Source organism: Lutra lutra, chromosome X (assembly GCF_902655055.1).
Source record: "Lutra lutra chromosome X, mLutLut1.2, whole genome shotgun sequence".
NCBI classification, from domain to species: domain Eukaryota; kingdom Metazoa; phylum Chordata; class Mammalia; order Carnivora; family Mustelidae; genus Lutra; species Lutra lutra.
Window position 1 is genome coordinate 54,716,231 of NC_062296.1, and position 27,069 is coordinate 54,743,299.

The 27,069-nt window shown below is 42.5% G+C and overlaps 1 protein-coding gene and 1 pseudogene across 1 annotated transcript; one reads left to right on the plus strand and one right to left on the minus strand.

Annotated features, from left to right (window-relative positions):
* Positions 1-6,558: 6,558 nt before the first annotated feature.
* GSPT2 (G1 to S phase transition 2) lies at positions 6,559-9,094 on the minus strand. Its single transcript, XM_047716635.1, has 2 exons — positions 8,988-9,094; positions 6,559-8,880 (listed from the first exon to the last, which is right to left on the minus strand). The coding sequence occupies exon 2, from the start codon at positions 8,867-8,869 to the stop codon at positions 6,986-6,988; it is 1,884 nt and encodes a 627-aa protein (XP_047572591.1). The 5' UTR covers positions 8,870-8,880; positions 8,988-9,094; the 3' UTR covers positions 6,559-6,985.
* LOC125091491 (polypeptide N-acetylgalactosaminyltransferase 12-like) lies at positions 8,884-25,078 on the plus strand (annotated as a pseudogene).
* Positions 25,079-27,069: the final 1,991 nt, after the last annotated feature.

Genomic DNA, 27,069 nt, shown 5'->3' on the forward strand with positions numbered 1-27,069 from the left:
AATCATATGGTATTTGTTGCTCTCTGGCTGACTTATGAAATCTGATTTAAAGTCAGAGACAGAGCCTTTATTAGATTCAAGTTAGATTTTTCTCCCTCTTCTTTTTGACAATAATATCTCATAGGTAGTTCTGTGTGCTTCTATCTGGAGACACATAAATGTCCATTGATGGATGAATGGATAAAGATGTGGTACACATATATACAAGGGAATATCACTCAGCCATAAAAAATAAATGGGATCTTGCCATTCGTGACAATATGAACGGACCTAGAGAGTATAATGCTAAGTGAAATAAGTTAGACAGAGAAAGATGAACACCATATTACTTAACTTTTATGTGGAATCTAAAAAACCAACCAACAAAAAACAAAAACAGAATCATAAGTACAGAGAACAAACTGGTGGTTGCCAGAAGGGAGGGACTTGAAGGACAGGTGAAATAAGTGAAGGGGACTAAGAAGTACAAACTTCTAGTCACAAAATAATTAAGTCATGGAGATGAAAAGTACAGCATAGGGAATAGAGTGAATAATATTGTAATAACATTGTATGGTGACAGATGGTGGCTACACTTATTGTGGTGAGCACAGAGTAATGTACAGAATTGTTGAATCACTATGCTGTACACCTGAAACTAATATAACACTGTGTGCCAACTACAAAAAAAAAGTTAAGAAAGAGAAACTATGTATGAAAAAACTGGAAAATGTTAAGCTAAGGACGAATATTTGAAGATATTTAGCAATTATAACTACTTATTAAATTTTTTAAAAATTTTTTTAAAGATTTTATTTATTTGTTTGACAGAGATCACAAGTAGGCAGAGAGGCAGGCAGAGAGAGGGGGGGAAGCAAGGTCCCTGCTGAGCAGAGAGCCCGATGTGGGACTCCATCCCAGGACCCTGAGATCATCACCTGAGCTGAAGGCAGAGGTTTAACCCACTGAGCCACCCAGGTGCCCCACAATTATAACTGCTTTTTAAAATGCAATAATGTTACTGTGCTTATAATTTTAAAGTGTATATATCTTTTAGAGATACATACTGAAATAATTGTTTATTAAGTGATATGATGTTTAGGATTAGCTTCAAAATAACCTGTGGGTAGAGAAGAATGTGGGAGTATAGATCCAGGAATTCTTAATTCTTGAAGCTGTGTGAGACTGACATGGTTTCTTTATATTATATCTTGTCATGTATCTCACACTGTTGATAACAGAAAGGTTTTTTTAATGTCCAAAGCCATAATGTAGACTACTTTTTTTTAAGATTTAAAAAAAATTTTTTGACAGAGAGGGAGAGAGCACAAGCAGAGGGAGTGGCAGAGAGAGAGAGAGAGAGAAGCAGGCTCCTTACTGAGCAGGGAGCCCTATGCTGGGCTCTATCCTAGGACACTGGGATCATGACCTGAGCCAAAGGCAGACACTTAACTGACTGAGCCACCCAGATGCCCCAAGGTAGACTAATTAACCAGAATTTCTGGGTATGGTGCCAGGACACTGGTATTTCTAAAAGCTATTTTCCATTAATTTACTATGCAGCTAAAGTTTAGAGACAACAGTATAAATAAACAGGGCCTTACCATCCCCACTCCCCCACTCAGAATAAGAAGTACAGAAGTACACTTGCATTGGTTCAGCTGCTCAAAAATGCTAGGATTCCAAAGCTTCTAACCTCCTACTCAACCATTTTTAGAAGGTTGAGTCTAAGACCACATGCTTGTCACAACATGGCTGCAACAACTCCAGGTATATCTACCACATTCCAAGTATCATCATCTTTGCTCACATCTACCCTTTTTATTAAGAAACAGCCTTTTCTATATAAATTCCCTATACATTCTCTATATACTTCATTGGGCAGACCTAGGCCACATGGCCACACTCAGATGTAAGGGAGGCTGGAAAGAACCATCACCTGGCAAAGGAGAATAGGATAGCTATGACTAGATTGGAGAAATTCTGAGCCTTCCCCCTGGACTGGACATACTGCTTCTTTTAAAAAAAAAATCAGTTTTTCTTACCACAGGGCATTGTTAGGAAAAGCCATTGGGTTAGCAATCAACAAATCCAGCGAGAAAAAGCAGAGTTGGTTAGGTTGAAAACACAGTCAAGGATAAGGATTGACTATACCCTGAGGGGAATAAACTCACAAGCATTGAGCCACATACCATTTCCAGGACTTTGGTAACTTCTGCCTTGTTCAGGTCTCACAACAATCCCATAACAGGGACAGCCGGCATTGTTTCCATGTTATGCATGAGGGACCGGAGACTCAGAAGAAAAGGTGAGGTGGCTTGTTTGGGGGGTCCTATTAGTGCCTTCACAGCACATTACTTTACCCCTCTGCCATGGGCCATAGTTCTTTCTCTGGCTTACCAAGATCACTTTCTGAAACATGAACAGGGAAAGAAAAAGAGGTCCACTATCTCCTAAGCAGAAGCAGACATATTTTTATGCTGGCTCCTTCTCTAATGATGGAGTCTTCTGGCAGAGGTGGAGGCATTAGGGTGACCTAGAGCAGAACTTGCCCTTCATTGCAGCTATTAGCAATCTGCACATCCAGGTCATGTGTTATCTTGGATTCTACTAACTCAGTCAGGCATTGTTAGATAGTGTGGAGCCTGACACTTATATCTGGGGATCTTGGCAATGTCACCATCCTCAGAGTTGGCTTTCTTGCTGCCAGTATTTCCAGCAGTTTTGACCTTTTTGTCTTACAGAATGAATCTAATGTGCATTCAACACCTCCCCCTCAACTACCTGCAGGCCCAGTTCAGATTCTGCTATGAAATTTCTCAGACTTCTCAGGCTCCCAACTTCCCTCCAGGCCTTGAATACTGTACCATCCATAGAGGCAAACAGTTCTTCTTGAACACTGCAATGTTTTACTCACCACCAGGATCTCATGAAACCACCTCTCATCCATCCTGAATCACCATCCTTTAAGGGCCTCCTTAGAGGTATCTCCTGCCCTTCAAACCTTCTGTGTGCCCTTTTTTTTGGAGATTTTTATTTATTTATTTGTCAGAGAGAGAGAGAGAGAGAGCACAAGCGGTGGGGGAGGGGCGAGGCAGAGGGAGAAGCAAACTTCCCACTGAGCAGGGACCCTGATTCGAGGCTCCATCCCTGGGATCGTGATCTGAGCCAAAGGCAGAGGCTTAACCAACTGAGCCACCCAGGTGTCCCATGTGTGCCCTTCTTAAATATGCAAAATGCATGATTGCAGCTCATCTACTATTTAAGATCACAGTTCTTTTTGTCTTAGCATGCACTGAGGAACACGGATGGGGATAGAGCATTCTGTCATTAGCACCACTCAGAGCTAAGCCTTTAGATATTCAAAAATTGTATTAATACATTTAATTTCACCTATACACATATACCCTGCCGAACTGGCAAAAGAAGCTAAAGCAGTTTAGAAAGCTAAATAATATAGTTACACGAACACCAGTTAAAGCAAGGTGCCAAAAGAAATACAAAGCTAGAAATCAAACACTAACCTTTAATCCGGGGACTGTCAGAAGCCATTTGGGGTCTTAGTCACTTGCCAAGTGACCATGCAGTCTTCTGTGAATATATTGGTGTGGCAAAAGTCACTGGTAGAGCTAGTAAAAGCAGTCTCTGGAGGAGATAATTCATCCAAGTCTCTGTTAGAGACTTTAGGAAGCTTTTTTACTCAGTGTAAATGAGTGTGAAAAAAGAGCTTTAAGTGGATACATATTGGATTCATATTGTATCAAGTGAGAGATACAGTGACTCGATTGTGTACAGCAGCCTGACCATGGGCGAGTCTTTTTGTTTGCTTTGCCCTCTCATGCTAAAATTGGGGGATAGGTCTCAATATTCTCTGCATATGCTTTCGAAGTTCAGCAGTCAAAGAAATACCTTCATTAGATGGCTGAGAAACGTCTTCAAATTTTCTGTGTATGTAAATTCTGGTTGCTTAATATGAGTCTGCAGAAAATAAGGGGCTTTGCTGAACTCCTTTTTATTGATGGCTGATTCTTAGAGCCTGAACTTTTTGTCCACTAACTTATAAAAGAAACCATACAACATTTTTAAGGGTAAGATAAGCAGATATTGTAACTAAAAACTAGAACAAATGGAAATATACCAATAGTCTCAGCAGAAAATATAAAAAGAACCCTGTCAAACATAAAATCTGGATTAATGTGAACATGTTCAAATGCTCAGGTTTTGGCAGAACTTCTTTGGTAGTTAGAGAGTTTCTTTTTTAATGGTCACGAAATGGTAACTAATCATCTCCCTGCTACCAAACAGCCCATTTCAACTAAAATGAGTTGAATATTTGAACTGTGAAATGTTTATAAGTAAACCTTATAAAAAGCAGGCTCTTGCATTGCAGTACACCAGAATCAAGACATTGTGAAAGGAGTGTCTATTTTGAGAAAGGATTTGTCTTTTGAAGACAGGAACAGTAATCATAGTAAGTATTAAAAGCACGGGCATTTTGTTCTGGGTACCAGAGAAAGATGCTCAAAGTGAGTAATGTGGGAGGTCTGCTAACTTCTACCCAATCCAAACCTTCTCTTTTCTTTCTTTTTTGGGTCTCTGCTGAAATACAGAATAAGTTGGCCCCTTTCCCTGAATTTCAGATTTGTCCCGTAATGACCAGAGAAATAAAGGAAGAGGCTGGGAGAAAAGCTGCCAAGAGCCAATGGGTTGACATTTATTGAGAAAGCCTTAAGCAGGAAGTTCACCATGTATCACAGCATGTAGCCTGACTTGGGGAGATTCTACATTATCTTGGTTGCCAGATGAAGCTCTGAAGACAGTTAAGTTAAACTGGCAATAGGGAACCTCTGAAAGGACACAGCACTGTACGCACTAGGGAAAACTAGTGTGTTTGTGAACAGCCCCATGTTTGCAGTATTGGAGACCACCATCAGATAGTAAGAACTAGAAAGGAAGGCATTCAGGATGTTAGAAAGAAATGTTACCATGAGTTTACATCCAGTTTCCTAAAGAGCCAGGCTGGTATCTCCAATCACCTGGATGATCTGTTTCTCACTGAAAAGAATTAGTTTCTGATATCTATTTCCAGAGGTTTATGTCCTGGTCTCTGAAGGTGTGTGTACACACACACACAGTTCAGAGCTCCTAGTGGAGAATTTGCTGTTCAACTGGCTATTGAGAAAGACATTAAGGAGCCAGTTTTTGAGGGGAAATTATCCTAATTGGATGGGAAAAAAGTTCTGTCCTACCTTGTAGCTTTGGTCTATTAGTGAAAGATATATACAATAATCCTATTGGCAAATTACTAAAATTGTGGGAAAAAATGAGGTTGATATAGCACCAGAAATAATTTTAAGGGGCTGCAGGGTAACACTTCTGGCAGACACTGAATTAGTCTGTATTTTGTACAAAATTCAGAGCATAGAGGCAAGAGAAGGAATCTGAAATAAAGATGAAACTCTTGCCACTGATATTCTATTATGGAAGTTCTGGGTCCAAGGCAGTATAAGCTGTATCCCTGTGGATTAGGTTAGCTGACATAGGACAAAAGAAAAGTCCTTATTTCCCATGTGGGTGCCCCTGAAGATCTTTGATGGATGATTCACAGAACCATGCTATTAATGCTCTGATAAGACTTGTGGCTATCTCCGACAGGTTAGAAATCCTGGAGGTCCATGGATACACAGACCAAGGGACCATGAAGAAGAGGACACGGTCTTTGCCTAAGCATGGGCCCGGGTTGTTCTGGGAGCCAGTCTCCACCCCCATCCAACCAGCCCATGAGTGTGAGGAAATGGCCCTGCCCACCACTGGGCAGGTGTTTGTTTACATTGGGTCACTACCAACTTACCAAGACTGAAAGCTCTTGCAGCTGTTGATAGTTATGCAGGTTATAAAGCCACTGTCCCAGCAATCGAAGTAGCCATCTCAAGATGGAGAGCGGAGTGTTTTCCTTAATACAGGGTACAGAGACAAGTCTAGTGTCTCTGACTCAAATGAGGGCTGTGATCCGATTGTAAAAATGAACTTTTATCTTTCCTACCAACTCTAAGCACAGAAGAATACAAGGGTGGGCTCATTTCCCAGCTCGGGGCCCACACTAACACTTATTTTTCAGTAAATGACTTACACCCCTATTGAAAGCATGTATCTTCTCAACCGTCATGCCCCTTACTGTGTTGTATCCCACATCACAAGTCTCATGGTGAACAAAGCAAAGGTGTGTGGGTAAGAGTTTAGTCAACATAGGGTCTGAATCCCCAGGTATATTTGTAATGTGGAAATGCTTCTTCAAATCACAAGTGGGGAAACAGAAGAGCTCCTTTATTGATTCAAATTGGAGAGAGAAAACAAAGTTCACTGGGAAGAGCCCTCAAATAGATTCGTTTTCCAAATAAAAATCTTTTAATACAAACCTGTGCATTGTTTGTAAAGGCACATTTAAAACAGTGAGTGGAGGACAGTTTTTAAAAGCCCAAGTAACAAGATGTGTTCAATGACCTGAGAAAGTAAAAAAGCTAATTGAAAACTATTATGTACAAATTTTTAAAAATATTCAAAAGCATTTCAGATACCAAGAAGAGTTTCAAATGGAATATTTTATTGACATGTTAGTTGTCTTTTTAACATGTACACACACAGAGACACACTCTGATTGATCTGCGTAGAACAAGGGTTGTCTAAATATCCTAAGGGAAAATGAAAAATTAAAAAATATATTAATTTTTCATTGTTATAGACAATTACACCCACATCACTTACAAAGCTATCACGGGTTCTGTCCAAGGAAGCAAAATGGCATAGAAGGAGGAAAGTTGTGGGTCAATTCAACAGCGACATAACTGAGATCTCAACATGAGAAAGCTGACAAAACACGGATTTTTGCTGTGAATTTTCTCTTTGCAAAAGATGAAGAAAAGTCTGTCAGTGGGCAGTAAATAAGAGAAAGTGGTGAACTTTTGTAGTCAATTCTCACAGTATTGTGCAGGGGCATCAAGAAAACTGCTTAGTCCTTCTCTGGGACCAGTTTCAGAACTTTTCCAATCGCAATGGTCTTACCCTCATCTCTTAAAGTAAAACGACCCATCTGAGGAAAATCTTTGAATGTTTCAAGGCAGATAGTCCCTGCTGTCCTTAAACGGGCAATACACACTTGATCTTGTTTCACGAAGCGGGGCCGTGTCTTACTTTTCTCTCCTGACTTTTTGTCTACCAAGGAGATTAAGGCTGTTATCTCAACTTCCTCAATACAAGTATGAATGTGCAGCACCGCATTATAGCCTGGGCAGATGATGGACTTGTGCTCAATAATCACTATCTGAACGTCAAAGGTACGTCCAGAATGGCACAGATTATTAGGGTCACAAAGTATGAATCCTGGAAGAATCTCTTCTTCTTCAATTCCCTTCAGTCTGATTTTAAGATTTTCACCTGGGGCTACATAATCAGTTTCAGCATCATCAGAAAGAATTCCAAGAACTTCCACATTGTGCTTGTTTGGCATCATCACAAGCTGCTGGCCCTTAAAAATGGATCCTGATTCCAGCTTTCCCAGGACCACGGTGCCCATATCCTTGTACTTATCCACAATTGGCAGTCTAACTGGTCCATCAATTGATCTGTTGAAGTTTGGCATATTATCCAAATACGGAATAAATGGTAATCCAGTGTACCAAGGGCAAAAATCTGATTGCTCTTTAATATTTGCCCCTGTCAGCCCAGAGCAGGGCATAAAGTGAATGTCCTTTTTGGGACTAAAGCCAACTTTTTTCAAAAAGGGCACCAGTTTTTCTTTACATTCTTCATATCTCTCGCTGCTCCAATTAACTGTGGGATCATCCATCTTATTAATAAGCACTACTAAATGTTTTACCCCTGCTGTTTTTGCCAACATCGCATGTTCTCTTGTCTGTCCACCTTTCTCAAATCCAGTTTCAAATTCTCCTTTCCTGGCAGAGATTACTAGTACAGCCAGATCAGCTTGAGAAGCACCACCAATCATATTTGGGACAAAACTCTTGTGGCCAGGAGCATCTAAAATGGTGAAATGTTTCTTTTCTGTTTCGAAATAGGCACGACCCACTTCTACTGTTTTACCCTTGTCTCGTTCTTCCTGATTTGTATCTAAGGCCCAGGACAAATACCAAGTTTCTCTGTTTTTTTCTTTAGCTTCTCTCTCATATTTCTCAAGTGTCCTTTTGTCAACCATTCCTGTCAAAAACATTATTTGTCCTCCAATGGTTGACTTGCCAGCATCTACATGCCCAATGAACACCACATTTACGTGCTCTTTTTTAGGAGCACCTGAGGGCACGAACACAGATTTAGATTTTCTCATTTCCTCTTTCTCCATTATTTCCTGGCCACTTTCTTCTGGGGGCCCTGAATCTCCCAAGGAACTACCCCCTGGCTCAGCTTCACTTACTTCTTTATTGTGCTCCCATGACTCTTCTAGGATCATCTCCACCTCTCCATTTTCTACAACAGGTTCTGAAAGTTCCATGGTAACGGCTGAATTGGAACCTTCATGCAACACTAACTGTTCCTCTTTGGAATGTTCCACAGGTGCCCCCCGTCCCAGCTTTTTACCTTGAAGGTCGCCCGCGCCGGTGCAGGTTTCATCGATGTTGGTGATGTCGGCCGGGGGGGTTTGCAGCTGGGCCGGGCCCCGCAGAAAGGACGGCACGAACTCCGCGGCGTGTACGTTAGGCACGAAGGGTTTGGCATTGACGTTGAGCTGACGGCTGAAGGCCGAGCTGAGATGCTCCTGCTGGGCCTCGGCAAGCGCCGAGGAGGCTTGGTCTCCGCTCGGGGCCGAACCCGGGGCTTCCATGTCCACCTGGTCCCAGCAGTCGGGCGCGGAGTCGCTGCTGCTGCTGCCCGGATCCATGGTCTGAGGACCTGATGGGTGGCGGGGAGGGAGCGGGGTTAACACGCCAGAAAGAGCGGGCTACGCCGCCAAGGGGTAAGGCTGCAAGAGCGAAGTGCCAAGGGGAAGCGACGCGAACCTTAGCGGCAGCGCAGTGGCAGCTAAGTCCCCCAACACTGCATTCGCAACTGCGGCAGCAGCAGCAGATATGGCGGATCAACCCTCTCCTCTTCTGTGTGAGCGGATCTCCTCCCCCAAACCCCAACCACTTCCGACTCCTCCACCGCCGACCCAACGCGGGGCGTGGATTGACCCCTCGCTGCCATCCGTACGCTCGGCCTCTTTAGTTCTCAGCCATGGGCTAAGTCCAAAAGTAGGATTTGTAAAACGAAATTTTCCATTCATTTTTGTTCACACGATCTGGGAGAGCAATTTGACGCTGTAATGATTAAACCTAGACTGGCACACCTGATTTACAATTCTACTCGAAGATCCAAGTAAAAACGGAAATTGCTATTGAACAAATGGAGGCAGGAGATGGGTTAACTACCCAGAAACCCAGCAACCAAAGGAAGACATTAGTGACTAGAGAGGCACTCATGAAATACATGAAGATGTAGCTGAACCTAGGAAATGCGACATAAGATCACTCATTAATTTGAATCCCGGAGGCTTTTTGATTTTTCCTTTTTCCAGAGGGGCCCTCCCCCCACCTGCCCCGTAACCCTGTAACTCTTGCTGATGGCTTCTGTGGTGTAAGGATGAGGTTTTAACTCGTTTTCATGTTAAGCACTGTGGCTGTGTGTGTGGAAGGAATGCCAAAGGAAAACCTAGGCCCAGTGAAGCTGCCCAACTTACAGCTTTTGTGCAGGTGCTTGAACAATGGTTACCCCTAAAATGCTGTGTTGGATCACACAGGCAAGCACTGGACTCAGATCACTTGTATTCTAACCAACTGTATCCTGCCCCACTCACCAACAGCCCCCCCCCCCCGCCCCCGGACACCCTGGATCCACAGACTTTCTTGCCCCATTCTGGAGGCTTGGAACCCTGCTCACTGCTGCTATTGCTGGTACTGGATTTGTCCAAGAACAAATAAGTGTCATGTTGGAACCTTCCTCAGTTAGTGGTAATGACATGGGGCTGTGGATGTCAGCCTAATTAAACTGATTAAGACCCCTGAGATGAACAAAGTCCATAGACACTAATCAATAGAATCTCACCCTCAGTGAGAGTTTATAACATTTGAGCCAAAGCCTGTAAATTATCTTAATTTAGATAAAACAAATAGAAAAAAAAGATCTTGGGAAAATACAATTTGCAAAGTACAAGATAAGGTCATAGAGTTGGATATTAAATAAATCCAACGAGTCAAAATACTTCACAAATTGGTGACTGATTTATAACTTAGCAATTTTGTTCTCCAGAGTTTAGGATTAGAAAAAAATGTTCTGTGTCTAACAGACCTGGACACTTCATGGTTTGGGTCTAGGGCTGCCACTATGTTACTAGTTCTGTGCTGTTCCCAAGCCATCAGATATCAAACCCCTTTATTCTTTTCCCCTCTGGTAATGGTTTAATTATTTGTTGTCACATAAAGAGAGTGTACATGTCTATTCACAATGAATAAGAAGAACTGAGAGGTCGAATGTGCAGAGAGACCCTTGGACAATACTCCACACATGTGCTGGAGCCTTTCTTGGGCATTCTGTAGACCTTGGATAGACTTAATAAAGTGTCTCTAAGAGAACTTATCAAGCAAGGTTTAGGCAGTTGTGCTCACGTAAGATTAGTACTAGCAAGGAAGCAGCACAGACCTGGGATGTTTGATTCACCTGGGTCAATTGAATTGATCGTGAGAATGTTAACCTGACTACTATTTATTAATATCTCTGTTAGAGAACAGAGGATTTTTCACTTCTAAAACCTTAAAGAAAAAATGAGAAATAGTGACAGGATGTCCTCACAAGCCATCATCCTTGGGGCTCAGGGCAGGGGCAGGTCCACCCAAGAGATAGAAACATTAACAATGTTTACAATGATAACAGGGATAATAAAATTAGAAAATAAAATACTCATTTGACTTACTGCATTTTTACATAAGTAGTCTCAGTACTGTCAACGCCAATATGATTAGAGAAGGTATCCACCTTTTTCCAAAAGGTATCCACGTTCTCATCGGGCACATTACAATTAAACTGCATCTATTTGGTGATAACTCACTTTGTTGAGTGTTTTTAGTAGCAGGTCATATTTCAATTATTTTCTATGGGTTCTCTCATTTCGTTTTCCCTACCATTCTGTGAAGAAGGTAATCTTAAATCACTCTCTTTTACAGATAAGAAATGGATGTTTATTTTTTTTAAAGATTTTATTTATTTATTTGACAGAGAGATCACAAGCAGGCAGAGAGGCAGGCAGAGAGAGGAGGAAGCAGGCTCCCTGCTGAGCAGAGAGCCCGATGCGGGGCTCGATCCCAGGACTCTGAGATCATGACCTGAGCCAAAGGCAGCGGCTTAACCCACTGAGCCACCCAGGTGCCCCAAGAAATGGATGTTTAGAGAGGCTGAGTGAATTATCCAAGGTTACATAGCTAGTAAATAGTGGACTTGGTGTTCAAACATGGACAAAAAGATTCTAAGGCCATACTGGCTTGTAGCATCTATTATATAACAAGAAAGGAATTGGGAGATTTGGTGAGTATAAATCACAAATGGAGGAAGCAGAAAAAGTCTTATATTATCTTCAGAGAATGGAAATATGGATGAATTTAAGAGAGAAAGAATAATTCCATTGAGTTCTTTTATGAGGAATTATGTTTTCTTCCTGAAGTAAGAGATAACTGTGTGGAGATTCTGAGGGAAGATTGCAATAAGAAAAACGAGGAATGGGGCAAGATATAGAACAAACTTTTGGGGTATAGGAAGGTGGCTGACTTAGGAGTTGTAAAATTATTTTTTAAGAATTCCAATTAAACAAAACCATAATACATAAATGCATAAACAAAAACATAATACAGTACTCTTGGTTTGGAGATTCCCTTTTTTCTCCAACATACACCTAGCATCATCAAGCAGCCTAGAGCACAAGCCGAGTTCTAAGTTTCATCCAGGATTGAGGAATAGTAGTATTAGATGGGCTAAAAAGAGAGCAGGAAAATATCAAGGCACTAGTGAACACAGGGTTCAGAAGACTGTGTTGGATGCCTTATATTGGTTCTCTCAGGATATCTTTGAGGTCTGTTCATAAACTTGTCTCTCTATTTTAAAGCTTAAGTCTCCATTTTCTAGAGTTTTTACTCCTAAGGTTGCTAATGCTTTTACTGCTGTCAATCTGATGCACACAGATCAGATTTACTTTAAAGCCACTTTAAATGTAGAGAGATGTGGAGTAAGGCAGGCTTGATTTGGAGCCATGGATCCAGTTGAAGAAGTATCTTCACTGAGATAACAACTCTGGTAGACTTTCCTGTTTTTAGGTAGGCAACTAATACACACTATGCCTAAGCCAACAGTTGCACTGAATATATACTGATTTTTCCCACTCTTCAATGGTGGCAGCAGTGACAGTTCCCCTTAGGGGCCAATTCTGACATATGTAATCATCTTGAGAGGCCATGAATACACTTACATTTCCAGGCCCTATGAGGACAATATTTAAAAGCCTCTAACTCTCCAATTAATCTCTTGCTATTAACAGAGTTTTCTATTAACAGCAACCAAAAACTGACTAGTAGAAGTGACAAAAAAGCTGGGGTTCAAATTCAGGGTGTAGCATTTCAAAATATTTCCTTAGTTAAGTTTCTTTAACCTCTCTGTGCCTCAGTTTCCTTAGATAAGTGAAGATAAATCCATACTCAAACGTACACCCTGGGGTGAAGGTACAAGGATACATGGCAGGTACAAGAAACACAGAGGCTGAAATTACAAGATAATTCAGCAGCTTCATTACTGCTCAGACCGCTACTATAGTAAAGTACATGACAGCAACATCAGTCATGGCTGAAATGCCTGAAAGCTAAGCCTCAGAGTATGCATAGAGAAAATAGCCTCATTTGAGTTTAAACTGGGGAAAATGTATCTCCATTCTAACGCAGTCTCTATGGCCTACACTGTCGACACCACACACACCGGGAAGTTATTCATCCAACGGTCTACATACTAGGTGAGAACAGAACTACAAAACTAAAGCCAATGAGGCAATCTCGTTATTTTCAGAAAAATTTGCACACAATTATGGGGAATATGAAGAACATTGAACCTTCACCATTGATGATTGTAAACAAGAACCAAAACCAGCTACAGTAACATTCAAGGAGGCATACAAATAATAATTATGTGACATCATGGAAATATTAGTGCTAGGTGGTTATCAAGTATTTTATATATATATACACATATGTACAAAATAAAATGTACCCGAATAAACATGTCCACCTTAAATTTACATAAAGTACTGTATCATTTACACATAAATAAGAAAAAAATATTAAAAAGAAACAAATATTAAAATAAAATTTGGGGAATCAATATCAACTAGAATTGAAATCCCTGATAGCCAGTTGCCGAGTAGTCCTTCCAGAAAGTAGTCAAGTCTGAGTTAAAAGGAGAAAAAGGGATCCCTATATGTTAACACAATAGCCAACCAACTCCCGCATATAATCCGGTGATCCGTGTAAAAATATTACTGCCATCCCTAAGAGTACTGGGGTAAGGTCAGCGTGTTGTCAAATTCTCCCTCATTTGATCCAACATTTCTCACATAGCAGCTTGTCTTCAAAAAAATTTGCACATCCGGACATTGTATGATTTATAATGTTCTAACAATCTTTTGTGGAACCCATTTCATGTCGATACAGGAGAGCTAGCTCTTAGCCTCATGTTAGAAATCAGAAAATTGAAGTTTGAGGAAACGGAGGCTGGTCACCAAAGGGTCTTTGACACGACCCAGGTCGAACACTTGGCCTTCAACTTGCACAGTCATAACTGGAAAAACCATTGAGATGAAGAAGCAGAATAAAGACACTTGTTGATTTGCAGACAATCTACTCCCACAGGAGTGCTGGGACCGTGATAAGGGGGGGGCTCTGTTAGGGAAAGAGGCAGCTGGGCTCTGCAAGTTTCTGGGAAGTAGAGCGATAGCAGATGATGGCACAGGTGAGCACAGAGAAGACAGTGTGAGTGAGACTCAATGGTCATGTGAGGAAATGAATTTTGGAAGCCAAAAGAAAATCAAACCCATGAGTCGAGGTCACTTGCCTCCCACCGCACCCCCATTAATGTAGAAAGATCCAACGAGGGAGTGAGTGTTAAATCTTCTGATCCCAGTGCAGTACTACTTGAATAACACCGAAGAGGGCAAAGGGGTAATGTCAGTTTCAAACATTTGTTGGAGGGGAGGCCACAGCAATATATTGTTATGACGGAACAACCAAGTATGCTATCAATACACCTCATTCAGTTCTTTGACATACTTTCAGCACACATTTACTAAGCGCCTGCTGAGAGCTCGCGCCTCTGCCGGCAGACTGAGATTGAGTCTGCATCACTTAGGCACAAACTGAGTGAGTGTCAGTAAGAATCATAACTAAGATGGACCTAACTAAGCACATGAACTGCGATTAAATATCGAGACCACAGCGACTCTAAAGAGACACAGACCTCACAGTCACCATTACTAAGTGCTAGGAAATAAATTCATTGTTCTGAAATTGGGTGAGCAGAGGCAAATAATGAAACAATTGTCCCGTGTTTGGCATATGAACTGTAACATTGGTTCCCAAAGAGTGGATGAGGGAAGTTGCTCATCAGAGAAGTCTATCTCATACATAAAGAAGGGTAGATAGAATTAAAATATCTCCATTTTAAGCCTCAAGGGACACCAGCGCCCCATGCTGGCATTATAAAAAGAGGGGCAGCCATGCAGTATGTGCCTCCTGAGAGAATAAGGCAACACTGCCTCTGAGACTTTCTTGCCAAAATAGGAAGACTGGATCAGAAGAGGACTTCGGCTCTAATTCCCTGTCACAAATGGCAGAATTCCTTTCTTTCTGATGGCTGGACTAACATTCCCCCTGCTCACATGTCCTTCCTGTCAAGAAACCGAATCTTCCACAGAAGACTCCTACATGTGGCCCATCCACTTCCGTGGGCAGAACTGGGTCACGGGGCCACCACCGTTGGATGCAGAGGAGGCTGGAAATACCATCACCTGGCAAAGGAGAATGGGATAGCAATCAATGACTGCACTGGAGAAATCCAGAGTCCCACCCTGGGATCGGACATGATCCTTTTTTTTTTTTTTTAAACAAAATCAGTTTTTCTTACAATTGGGCGTTGGTAGGAAAGGCTGTTGGATCAGAGATCAATAAATCCAGTGAGAAGGAGAGGCAGGGCTCCTAGGATCAAAAACACAGTCAAGGGTAAGGACTGAATATGCACTGAAGGGGGTAAATTCACAAAGATTGAGCCACATACCGTTTCCAGGCACTTTCAGAACTGCCACCTTCTTCCGTGCTTCCAACCGTTCTATAACACAGGTAGCCGGCATTAATCTCCTTGTTATGCATGAGGGACCACAGACTCCTAGAGAAGGGGCGAGGTGGCTTGTTCAGGGTTCTGATTAGTGCCTCTAAGGCACATTATTTTCCCTCTACCCGGGTCCATGGTCCCACCTCTGACTTACTACATTTACCGTGGGAAAGAGAAATGGGGGAAGGGAAAGGGGTCCGTTCTTTCCTCAGCACAGTGCAAGACATAGTGCATGTCAGGAAGGGGACACGCTTTCAATTCTGGCCACTTCTCTGATGATGGGAGATGGTGGCACAAATGGGGCTGACAGGGTAGACACCTGATCCTGCCTGATATGGGCTGAACTGCGTGCCCGCAAGGTTCCTATATTAAAACTTTAACCCCCAGTACCTCAGAATATGACTGTACTTGAAGATTGGACTTTTGAATACGTGACGCTCAGGTTGAAATGAAGCTGTGAGGGTGGTCCCCACTCCCATCTGACTGGTGTCCTTATGAGAAGAGGAGATTAGGACACACGGGAAGAAACCAGGGGTGTGTGAACCCAGACAGACGGCATGTGAAGAGGCAGCAAGACGGTGTCCATGTGCAAGCCAAGAAGAGAGGCTCCAGGGGAAACCAACGCTATGGGGACCTTGATCTTGGCCTTCCTACCTCTGGAACTGTAAGAAAATAAACCTTTGTTCTGAAAGCCACCCAGTGGGGGGCATTTTGTTATGGCAGCTCTTGTAAACAAAGACACTGCCCCACACTATCCCCGCTGCCCATGCTGCACAGCCTGATCCAGCATGACATGTGGGATCACACGAGCTCAGCCATGCACTGACACAAGAAGACTTCAAGGCCCAGCACACCACCATGGAAAGTGGCTTAGAGACTCAGCAATCTTACCATACTCGGAGGTAGCCGCCACCCTGGTCGTGTTGCCAGTACGTCCGACCATAGTTACAAAGAATGCCTCTGCTGTGCAGTTGGTCCCACGTGCCTCTGTCGTGACATCAGAGGCCTGACGATGTCCTGCCAGAACATCAGAGGAAGTTCCCAGAGGACCTTTCTGATGCCCTGTACTCCACTTCATGCCAGTAATAGGTTGCCACTCACATAGGCAAAGAGTTGTTCTTCTTTACGTTGACTTTACACCCCTACCGTGTTTTACCCCAAGCCAGAAGGGTCTGACTCGGTTCTCCTCCGTCCTTAGTGTCCATCCTTAAAGGACTGTGTTTCCTGACATGAGAATCCTGCCAAACTGAATGCTCTGGTCTCTAGTTAGGTAGATGCATGTGACTCAACGCCATTTGTAGACTGACGAGTTCTTGGTGTGTGAGTCCGTTTTGAAGAGTACCGGCAAGAGGGAGATTCCCATTATTAAAACAACGCAGGATCTAGTCTTTGGACTAGATATTTAATATTTAATATTCCATTAAATTCCAATCAGTGTTTTCATATGTCATGAATCCTGCAGACTCGCCTGTTGTTGTTTCGCCTGTTCCGCCTGTTGTTGACATGTGACATTCCCTCTTTCCTCTGAAAACTTACTGTAGACTTACTCAGCTCTTCGTAGAAAATCCAGGCACTGAAGGTAAGAAGCATACCTGCTCACAGTAGATACTGTAGGTGAGTAAGAGCAAGGACACAGGAGGATGCCCCGTCATTACTAATTCTACTACTTATTCTGTTGATAGTTCCGTGCTTGCCCATTAGTTATAAAATCTGTCTTGCAATAGATGAAGCAAACCCTTCAGATACCCAAATGAGAAAGGAGAAGTGCTGTGGTGGCTGAGTGCTGTCTCTGTCGATTATATTGGATGTATATCAGAAAAGAGTCCCCTAATCTGAGAGAAACGGTGAAAAGGTTGTGTCCACCAACACTGACCCTGGGGGCAAAAATGGTTTCTGTTTGTTTGTTTGTTCACTTGCTTTTCTTTCCACAGGAGATGGCCGGGTTTCTTTGATGAGAGTTAGAAGAGAGAGTATAATTTCTCTGCTCTGATCTTGAAGTAATTCACCTACTAAGAACAGAAACTTCACCATCAGGGGTCTGAGAATCCGGTGTAGGTAATTTCTTATCTCACTTAATTTAATCTTGAATAGAAAATAAAGGGTCCGTGATGAAAAAGCCTTTCAATTCTCTTCTGTCTCACAGAATGGCGAACACCCCACTCACTCATTTACTGAAACCACACATCTACTACTGGGAGACTTGTTGGGGAAGGGGAAACCTTACTTGATCATGGCCTAAACTCACGCCTAAAATATCCGAGGTCTGGCCGACAAGGCACGCAGTGAATTGTGCACATGCCTACAGTGGGATCCCAAAGGTTGGTTCCAAATTTTTCTTGCCAACTGAAAAGAAAATGGAAACCTTGTATTTCTAACTTGACCAGTGTCTTCAGGCTACATGCTACAAGACGGTTAAGCTTGCAAACATCATGCTAAGCAAAACAACCCAGACACAAAAGGACATGTCCCTTAGGATTTGACGGATGGTTCAATGTCTAAAAAGGAGGCAAAATCATAGAGACTGAAAGTAGAGTAGAGGATACCAGGGACTAGGTGGGAAGAGTAGAGGGGGAGTCATTGTTCAACGTGCACAGCGTTTCTGTTCGCAGTAGTAAACGGTTTGGCAAGAGTGGTCATAGTTGCACAAGATTGTGAACCTAATTAATGCCCCTGAATTGTACACTTCAAACGATTACAGTGACTGTTTCACACCCTATATATGTTTTTGCCACAATAAAAACATTTTAGGGCTTTTGGTCAGGAGGCAGAAGTGTCTCCCGAGGGCCAGAGGCAGCCTTCCAGAAGGGGTACCTAAGTCTGTCTCTGGATAATGATGGCAGAGCCCAGGCAGAGTGTCCGGTACCCAGCAAGGGCTGCATAGGTATTAGCTGCTGCTGAAATCATCGTCTGCCCTGCTCCTTCTACGCACAAGTTGTGTCTCTGCGATCCCCTGGACAAACCTGTGTGCCTGTCAGCCTTCTGCTTGCCCTTTCCCTGAAGTTTTCCCTGTCTTCCCCCTCCCTTCTGCCGGTTCTGGTATGCTCTTACCCTCAAATGTGGAATGCATGATGTCAGTGATTGTAGTTTTTAGTTTTCCATTTTTCAGTGTATCCATTTGATTTAGAAATTCTAGTGTCCTGATGAAACCTCAAGTTTGTCATCCATATTCTTGAGCATATTAATCATAATTATTTCATGGTCCGTGTCTGATAAGTATGCTATTGGGGTATTCTGGGGGATGTTTATCTCTTCCTCTTTCTCTTCATCTGGGTTTTGATGAGTCTGGTGGTTTAATTAAGTGCCAGGCATTGTTTACGGAAAAGCTGAGTGCTCCTGGAGGATGCGTCTCCCTCCGTAGAAGTTTTACCTTCTCCCTGGCAGGCCTCCAGGGTAGGGGCCATGACATCAATCCAGCCAGGGGCTGAGCTGACTCAAGGGTGCTCCGGGCTTTATAAGGCTTGTACCACCTCAGGTTTCCCCCCCTCCCGGATGGTAGGTAGCCCTTCAGGGGTCCCCACTGACAGTCTGGGGTGTTTTCTGGGGGCCCTCTTTCCGGTGAGTTCTGCAGGCACGCCTCTTTTTACTTCCCTACACCCTGGGACTGCTGAGAAATCTGTTGAGACTTTGAACAGCTGTCTGCTCAGCTTCCTAGTCTCAGGTCCCATGCAGCTTAGGTATGGAGGAATGCCTCCAGGGAGAAAACCACCCAGTGCAGGTCTCAGGTCTGCCCGCCTTTCTTCTTCCTAAGGCCTCGACTTCTCAAATACTGACTGCTTTGTAAGTCGGACTCTGAGTTTTGTTCCCTAGCCCCATGAGTTTTCTGAGGAGCTGCTGTCTTCTCTCACTTGGTGGGTGCTTTGTCTATAGAATGATGCCCTGTCACTCAGGGCACTGTGGCCTTCAGCACCCTGAGGGGAGAAAAGTAGCACAGGATTGCTGCATTCCCCTGCAGAGCTTCTCTGTTCTCCAGATTTCCTCTACCTGGATGTGCTGGGCAGAGAAGAAGTTCTCTGATGCCTTCAAGCAATGTTGGCTATCTTCCCCCTTTATCCAGACTTTTGTTTTTCTCTGTGAGATAATAGGACTGAAACATGCTCTTTCATCACGACCATAGGTGGAAGTAGAAATGACCCCTACATGAATTTTACGTCTGCTTTTTTTTTTTTTAGTCTAAAATAAATACACAAATCCTGCTCTGAAATATGTTCCAAAAGAATATTAATTTCAGGAGCTTGTCCTACCAGGTATTAGTAGAATGCTGAGGTTTGAAACACACATTTTGACAAAGCAACAGCTACAAAATCATCAAGGAAAAATGTGTGACCTGACAATTTTTTTTTCTGCAATCAAATCTGTCATTCAAGTATAAAAGCAATAGGCAAAAAATTGGAAGCACGTGCTAATCAGGGACATTTATCCTAAGGACTCTGCTTTAATGAATTTGGTATCGTACGAACTCAGTCAATAACGATAGAAAACCCGAGGCAAACAGACTGCTATTGAGAGCCAAATGTCCATAAGACTAACAAATCAAGTGAAAGAGCTGTAAATAAAGCTAACATTTTTTAAGGCAAACATAGAGGCATGGAAAGAGGGAGGAGGGTATTCTACCAGGATCTTTGATCATAGCTAGACATTAGTAAAGAATGTCCAAAGGACAGATTAGGAACATTGCATAGAGCTGTACTTAGAAAAATACCGACAAGAATGTTGGTGTGTGGGGATGATAGCGGAGACTCACTTCTTTCTGCTTCTGCTCTCTAAATTCAAATGATTTCCTTGGAAATATCTCAACAAATTATCACGAAAAGAGTGTAACGGGTGGAAAGGAAAACGTGTTCTACCTAAGGACCTAAGGATTTGAATATCTATGCTATGGTGAATTCCCTGACCTTTGCCTTCTTTTTAAAAAAGATCGTGTTTATTCATTTGAGACAGAGAGATACAGAGAGAGAGAGAGAGAGAGAGAGAGAGAGAGAGGGAGAGAGAACATGCACAAGGGGAGAGGTAGAAGGAGAGGGAGAAGCAGACACCCCCGCTGAGCTGGGAGCCCAAGGCAGGGCTCCATCCCAGGACCCAGAGATCATGACCCGAGGCCAAAACAGATGCTTAACCATGTGAGCCACCCCTGTGCCCCTACCACTATCTAGAATTAAATCGAGTTTCAGCGATGGGCATCAAAGAAACGCCAACACTCCTAGAAAAACACAGGAAGAAAGGAGAAAGAAATAAAGTACACAGACACAGCAAAACAAAACAAAACAAACAAACAAAAAATCCCAAACCAAAAACAAAAATCAAAACCAACAAAGAAAAAAAAAAAAACAGGGTCTGCTTTCAATGGGTGAACATCAGGAAAAATGGAAGCTCAACTGTGACATAAAGGAGAGATGGACACACAAGAAAAGTACCAAGGGAACTAACCGCAGCATTTGCAAGAACTAGGCCTGGCCTGCGGGGCAGGTGCATCCACTCTGCCCCTCCAAATGAAGGAAACAGCAGGATCCACCTTCCCAAAGCAGCAACTATAGCTGATTCTCAGAGGCCTGACCCACCTGTGCACTTCTCAAGACTACCACAGTTTTGCCTCACCACCTGCACAGGTGACTCCAGTAGGCTTCATATCTCCTAGGTGTCCCTTCGATGGCAGAAGGGGATCCAAGGCCAGTGTCTCTCTCTACTCCAGCCAACAGAAAGGCTCCAGCCGGATATGGTTGCTCACGTCATGCTGCCCAGCAAAACATCCTGGCCAGGCGCCTGCAGTCCCTCCACTCACTGGCAGAAAGCAACCGGGCCTGGCATTCGTACCAGAAGGCGATCTAGTTTTGGGGTGCCTCCACACTCCACCCAGTGGTGGAGAAATACCCAGGCCTGCAGCTCCTAGCCCTCCCACCAGCAGGAGCAGGTGTCATGGTAGATGACCCCCTCCCCTGGGTGTACTGGCAGATATAGAGTAGGAAGGCCAGTGGTACTGGGTGACTGAAACACAGGCCAGGCGAGAATGCTCTGCATCCTTTAGGCCCTGAATCCCACACCCCCACCTAATGACATCCCACGGCCCATGGAAGCATTTTCTGCTACCACAAGCATGTCTGGCAGTCACCCATCAGAAAATCAGGTGGACTCAGAACAACGTGGCTCAGGAATGCTTTGCAAAAGCTCATGAAATGAAGTGACAATGGAACTGCGTCCCCCCAAAGTAGGCCAGAACAGGCAGGCCGAACCTTAAAACAGGGCAACTTACTATGAAAGGATCAAGAGTCTTTTCATAGACTATCCAAACTGTGCAGGTCAGGATAAAAAATTGTTCTTCAGACGTAGAGCCAGGGAAGTCAAAACTTAAACGAGAAAAGGCAAATCCCGACAACAACAGAGATGAATCAGATGTTAGGACTCGCTTGCAAAGATTTTAAAGTAGCCAATATAAAATTCCTTGAAGGAGTAATTATGGATTACTATGAAATTAAAAAAAGATAGCAAAGCTCTGCCAAGTTACAGAAGTAATATGAAACATGCCAAATGGAAATTAAATATTTAAAAATATCATAAAGAAAATAAAAAACTGCTGGCTGGGATCCATTGTAGACTGTAGATGACAGAAGATGAAATCAGTGAACTTGAGGCCAGATCAGACTATGCTGTTGTTCAGGAATGAAAATGTTCTTAAGGAAAACGGTACAACAAGCAAACAAACATGGACAGAGTTTGGGAGCTGTGGGATGAAAGCCAATGGGCTAACATTTGAATCATCTGAGTTCCAGAAAGAACAAACAGTCGAAGCAATATAGATCCAATTCAGATATGACACAGCAGCTAGAGTGATCAGACAGGGAAGATAAACAACTATGATAAATATGTTCAGATTTCCAATGGGATAAGTAGACAACATGCAATAATAGACAGGTAATGGAGGTAGGTAGGTGGAAACCATGAAAGAGAATAAAAAGCGAATGCCAGAATTCATACTACGGCAATAGCTGTGAAAAATGTCTTTGATGGGGTCCTCAGGAGTTGTGACCTGCCCAAGTAAAGAATCAGTGACCTTGAAGAATGGCCAACAAGGACTTCCCAACGTGATCTGCAAATAGGAAAAAAAAAAAAAAATGAAAAAATGCAGAGTAGAACCTCCAAAAACTGTGGAACCATTTCAAAATACATGACATAGACATAATTGGAATGCCAGAAGTGGAAGTAAGGGGGAAAGGAGCAGAAAAGATATTTGAAAAATGATGACTGTGAAATTTCCAAATTACTGATGGGCACTGAATCAGATACCCAGAAAGCTCACAGGACAGCAAGCTACCTCGTGGCCTATAAATGTGAATAAAAGAAAAGATAACTAAGAAATCTGGAAGAAAGTCAGACCAAGACACGCACGCACACACGCGCACGCACATGCACACGCGCATACCAAGAACACCAAGAATGAAACCCATAGAGGACCAAGAGGAAAATTGCAGTGAAGTCGTGTGAGTGGCCATGCAAGCAAAAGAGAATTAGGGGACATTTTTCGTGTGCCAAAAGAAAAAATAATTCACCAACCTAGCATCCTTATATATCTGGTTAAAACTATTTGGTAAAGAAGAGTAAATAAAGACTTCTTCTCTCAGACAAAGAAAAATGAAGGGAACTGTCACCATTAGACCTATCCTGCAAAAAATGGAGAGATTTTATTCAGGAAGAAGAGCATTTCTCTTCTTGTCATTTGAAGGTCAGAAATTTGGATTTACATAAGAAAGGGAGTGCCTCACGGAAGAAACACAGGAAGGCAAACAAAGTTAATTTTTCTTAATAGATCAAAAAGTAACCTGTTTACTTACTTTTTTTAACATTTATTTATTTGAGAGAGAAGAGAGAGAGAGAGACAGAGTTCGCGCGAGAGAGCAGGAACAGTGAGGAGAGGGAGAAGCAGACTCCCCACTGAGCAGGGAGTCAGATGCAAAGAGATGCGATGCAATGTGGGACTGGACCCCAGGACTCCGGGATCATGACCTGAGCCAAAGGCAGATGCTTCACCAAGTGAGCCACCCAGGCACCCAAAAAGTAACTTGTTTAAATAGTAAAATTTATCTTATTCTTGATACATGCCAAATAAATGTTTCAACAATGAGAGTCATAACGTAGCCGGTGAGTATAGCAGAGGAGTAAGTGAAAAGAATGGCAGTCGTGGGAAAATGGGCAGAAATAGTGAAAGTTACCTGCTCGGTTTGTCAAGAGTGTCATTTGAAGGTGCCCTTCCATTAGTTTGAAGTGAAATGCAACCTCTAAGGAAAGATCTAAAATGTTTGTAAGCACCTATAATTGATACACTAAGAAGTGAACGGAAAAAACTGCCTTTATGTAAAATGCTCAATTAAAACCAGAGAAAGCAGGAAAGTAAGCCTCTTGTAATGAGTAGAAAATAGCTACAGGCATGGTTGATATCAGTGCAAGTATTTCAGAATCCACTTTAAATGGGAATGGTCTCTAAATAGCAACCAAAAGTCACAGCGAATTTCACAACTGCAGCAGTATATATAACGTCTGCGAGCCCCTACTTTCAGTACAGTGACTCCGATAGGCTTAAGTAAAGGGATGGAGAAAGACACACCGTGCTAACAGTAAGCTAAAGAACTTCGGAGTGTTGATACAAATTTCAAACTGTCAGGGGCATAAAACTCACAGAAATCGACAGAACTGTCACAGCCACGGGAAGCCTAGGAAGATACTAAGAGTGCTAAAGATGAGGTCGTACCCTGCATGGGATCTGGGAACACAAAAACAACATTAGAGGAAAGCTGAGAGAGTCTGAATAAAGTATAGTCTTCGGTTAATGATAACATCTCAATATCACTGTGTTACAATGTGCCACATTACCATAAAATGATAATAATAGAGGAAATGTGATTGTGGGGGTATAGGAGTATTGTCTTACTCTACTCTCTTCGTGCTAATTTTGTAAGCCTCAAACTGTTTCAAAATATAAGCTTTACTTTCAAAAAGCACATTGCTACTCTGTTGCCGGAGTTGCAGTTATCTCGAGGCTGGCCGGATAGTCAGGTTTTTTTTTTTTTTTTTTTTTTTTTTTTAAAGTATACTCAACCCTACTCCTGCTGTAACAAGGCTGTGGGCCAGCAGCATCCGAACAGCTGACACGTGGATGGATGACTTTAAAGAGCTCTACGACCATCACAGCCCCCCGCCCCTGTGGAGCCCTTTGGGGATGTAACAGAGAGGAGGCAGCTCCATGCAAAACTCCGGTGGAAGGGTTTCAGGTGTTCTTGGAGAACATGTACCCAGAATCGCACGGGTCTGACCACAAGCCTACCTTCTTTGGGATGTTCTGGAACAAACAACTGAAAAGTTACTGCTTTGACTCTTACCCTCCCAGTGAAAACCAAATCGTGGGACACCGGGTCCTTTTGTACCTGTCATGGAATGCGTCAGCAGCAGTTTTCCAAGTACATGTCCCAGAACGAAATACGCTATTGCACCCACCAGCCACAGCCCGTGTAGCTGTGGACGCAGGAACGGGTGTTCTCAACCTGCATGTCTGCCAGGAAACTGCCACAGAGAATCAGAAGTTCATCTTGCGGGGGATGGCTCTTTATTTCACGTACACTCCAATAAATGCGTTCAGGCTGAGAGGAAGGCATCACCCTTACGGGACTGCATGGATAGGGAACATCAGAAAGGGCTTTTCAAGGGACACATGAAATAAAGTGTCACTGAACCAAGGCCCCCATGGAAGGAGCGGGAAGGCCCCCGGACTCTGTGCCCGACAGAAACTTAGCTGAGCACAGCGACACACCCACCCGAAGCCTGGCTGCTCCTCTTTTATAAGGAAGTCGTTTTGCAGTCTGTGAAAGTCATGTTGGATTTAATAAGCTTTATACTGATTTTGAAAACTTCAAAATTGCTCCCAAGTACCCTATTTTCAAAGGGTAGTCATAAAATATTAACTCTTGGTATTCAGAGAATTAAAACCTTTTGGTATTTTTCTTTTTCTATTTTTTTTTTTTTAAGATTGCATTCATGTACTTGAGAGGGAGAGCGAGAGCAAGGCATAAAAGAGCAGGAACAGAGGGCAGAGGGGAAGAGAGAGAGAGAGAGAAGCAGACTCCCCACTGAGCAGGGAGCCTGACGCAGGACTCAACCCCAGGATCCCGGTATCATGACCTTAACCAAAGGCAGACACTTAACTGACTGAGCCACCCAGGTGTTCCAGTACTTTTCTATCAAGACAAAAAAAGTCAGTCTGGTCCAGTGTCATCCAAAGCCATTGTTTCCTTGTTGATGCTGTGTTTCAATGCTGTCTACGTGGTGTTTTTTTAAAGTCCTCTACTGTGGTTGTAACTTATCAATTATTTCTTTTGTGTTTGTCATTAATTGTTTTATATATTTGGGTGCTCCCATGTTGGGTGCATGAACATTTACAGTTGTTAGGTCTCCTTGTTGTTTTGTCTCCTTTATTTTGATAAAGTAACCTTCTTCATCTCTTGTTAGCATCTTTGGTTGAAAATCTAGTTTGTCTGATGTAAGTATGGCTACTCCAGCTTTCTTTTGTTGTCCGTTAATGTGATAGATGGTTCTCTATGCCCCCACTTTCTTTTTTGTGGGGGGACTTGTAGTGTACACTGTTGAATTAATATTCATATAAATAGTGATAAGATTACCATTATTAAATGAGTTAACACATCCTAACTAATTTCAAGTGTACAGTACACTGTTATTAACTATAGATTCCCAGAACTTATTCATCTTATAACTCAACATTTGTGACCTTGAGCAATATTTTTTAGTTAAAAAAAAAGAACTGATGATTCTAGATTTTATATCTCAAAATATTGTCCTTCATGTATCAAGGGGAATAAGGGCATACTCAGAAGAAGGAAATGGACAATAATTTTTCATTTGCAGATATACCCTCATACAATGTCTTGATGTTCTTTTGCCTACACTCATCCCCTACAAAAGAGCTAAAAAGTAACTGCAGAATGCTTGGTGCTTCAGAAAATAAAAAGCAAATGGGTTGGATAAAAAGAGGGGTAAATAAAAACTCTCCTTTTTATCAGGAGCTTGTTAAATCATGTGTGATGGATGAAGCAAAAATTAGAACATCTGTTTTGATGTTCAGAGAGTGTAAGGGAAATATTTGAGACATTTAGAGTTTCCAAGTTAGAAGGGTGAGTAGACCTAAATGGAAGTGTAACTTTATGCAACGTTATAAAACATCAGTGCCTATAGACAGTGGTTACACATGTACAATACTTAGAGCAACCACTAAAAAAAGATACAAACTGATCTACTCAAAAACATTCTAAAGGAATCAAAATGGAACTCTCAAACATTCTGGTAGCCCAAGGAGAGCAAAAAATGAAACTTAAGGAGAAAAGGAACAACAAAATTCAAATACTGAAATGTTAGAATGAAGCCATTATGTATGGATATTTACTTTAACTATCAACTGTCTAGTACACCAGTGAAAGAGATGGGCAGCACTGATGAAAGAAAAGTACCCCAGGACGCCTGTGTGGCTCAGTCGGTTAAGCGTCTGCCTTTAGCTCAGGTCACAATCCCAGGGTCCTGGTATCAAGTCCAGCATTGGGCTCCTTGCTCAGAGGGGAGCCTGCTTCTTGTGCGTGTGCTCTCTCCCTGACAAATAAATAAAAAAATCTTAGAAAAAAAGAAAGAAAAGTGACCCAAACATAT